Source organism: Rattus rattus, chromosome 2 (genome assembly GCF_011064425.1).
Source record: "Rattus rattus isolate New Zealand chromosome 2, Rrattus_CSIRO_v1, whole genome shotgun sequence".
Lineage (NCBI taxonomy): Eukaryota > Metazoa > Chordata > Mammalia > Rodentia > Muridae > Rattus > Rattus rattus.
Window position 1 is genome coordinate 156,684,042 of NC_046155.1, and position 1,474 is coordinate 156,685,515.

General features: G+C 44.8%; 1 protein-coding gene across 1 annotated transcript; it reads left to right on the forward strand.

Annotated features, from left to right (window-relative positions):
- The first annotated feature begins 218 nt into the window (after nt 1-218).
- On the forward strand, nt 219-1,169 carry LOC116894377 (olfactory receptor 13A1-like). The gene has a single exon (XM_032896086.1). It carries the CDS (start codon nt 231-233, stop codon nt 1,167-1,169), a length of 939 nt encoding a protein of 312 aa, XP_032751977.1. The 5' UTR covers nt 219-230.
- Nucleotides 1,170-1,474: the final 305 nt, after the last annotated feature.

Consider the following 1,474-nt stretch of genomic DNA (forward strand, 5'->3'; position numbering starts at 1 on the left):
TACAAAATTACAGGATGAGAGTTTCTATGTGCAAAATAAAAGGAAATAAAATATATGTTGTTTTCTAATAGTGTGGTACAGACAAAAAAATGACAAGAGGCTTTCATGACGGAAATACATTCCCTCCTTCTCTTCCTCACAGCAGACAGTTTGGAACCAGACTTTGAAGTGGTACACAACGGTATTTTCTCAGAAACTGACAGATAACAACAGTGGATCTGGTACTCTCCATGATGACGTTGAGTCTAAACCAGACAGGAGTAACAGAGTTTGTGCTGGAAGGATTCTCAGAGCATCCTGGTCTAAGATTGTTCCTGGCAGGCTGCTTTCTGTCCATCTACATGATGGCGCTAATGGGCAACATTGTGATCATTGCTTTGGTCACCTCCAGCACTGGGCTTCAGAGTCCCATGTACTTTTTCCTGTGCAACCTGGCCACCATGGATATTGTGTGCACCTCCTCTGTGATTCCCAAGGCCCTGGTTGGCCTAGTGTCTGAGGAAAACACCATCTCCTTCAAGGGATGTATGACCCAGCTCTTCTTTCTTGCATGCTCAGCATCCTCTGAGCTGCTGCTACTCACAGTCATGGCCTATGACCGTTATGTGGCCATCTGCTTTCCACTCCACTACAGCACTAGGATGTACCCACAGATGTGTGGGGCTCTGGCTATGGGTGTATGGTCCATCGGTTCTCTGAATGCATGTGTCCACACTGGTCTGATGGCAAGGTTGTCATTCTGTGGCCCCAAGGTCATCACCCACTTCTTCTGTGAGATCCCCCCACTCCTCCTGCTCTCCTGTAGCCCCACATATGTGAACAGCATTATGACTCTTGTGGCAGATGCATTTTTTGTAGCCATCAACTTCATGCTAACCCTGTTATCTTATAGCTGCATCATTGCCAGCATCCTGCGCATGCGTTCTCCTGAAGGCAAGAAGAAAGCCTTTTCTACCTGCTCATCCCACCTCATCGTGGTCTCTGTGTACTATTCATCTGTGTTCTGTGCCTATGTCAGTCCTGCTTCCAGCTACAGCCCTGAGAGAAGCAAAGCTACCTCAGTGTTGTACTCGGTCCTCAGTCCAACCCTGAACCCCCTCATCTACACACTGAGGAACAAGGATGTCAAGCTTGCATTGGGAAGAATATTGGCCTCTTTCTCACATTGAATGGAGATATATAGGCTGTTCTATAGGCCTGAGCTGTTCCTAAACATGATTTACTAAGAGAAGTCTCATAGATCGTAGTTTGTCAATCTCTGTTTTAAAAAAAAAAATCTTTCTCTGATGCAAGCACTGGACAATACCACTAACCGTACCCTCAAAAACAACAAAATTCTTACTCGCAGTGTAAACGAAACACTCAAGCTTTATTTTCTGATAAATACAAACCATTTTACAAGTAACTAAAGTTTATCTAAATAGAGGTCCCATGTTCCTGTACTGGAAGATTTTCAGTGAGTGTCAGTGGTGAT

Bases quoted from the DNA above. Each gene is read 5' to 3' on its own strand.
- LOC116894377 (XM_032896086.1), top strand. From the start codon at position 231: ATGATGACGTTGAGTCTAAACCAGACAGGAGTAACAGAGTTTGTGCTG.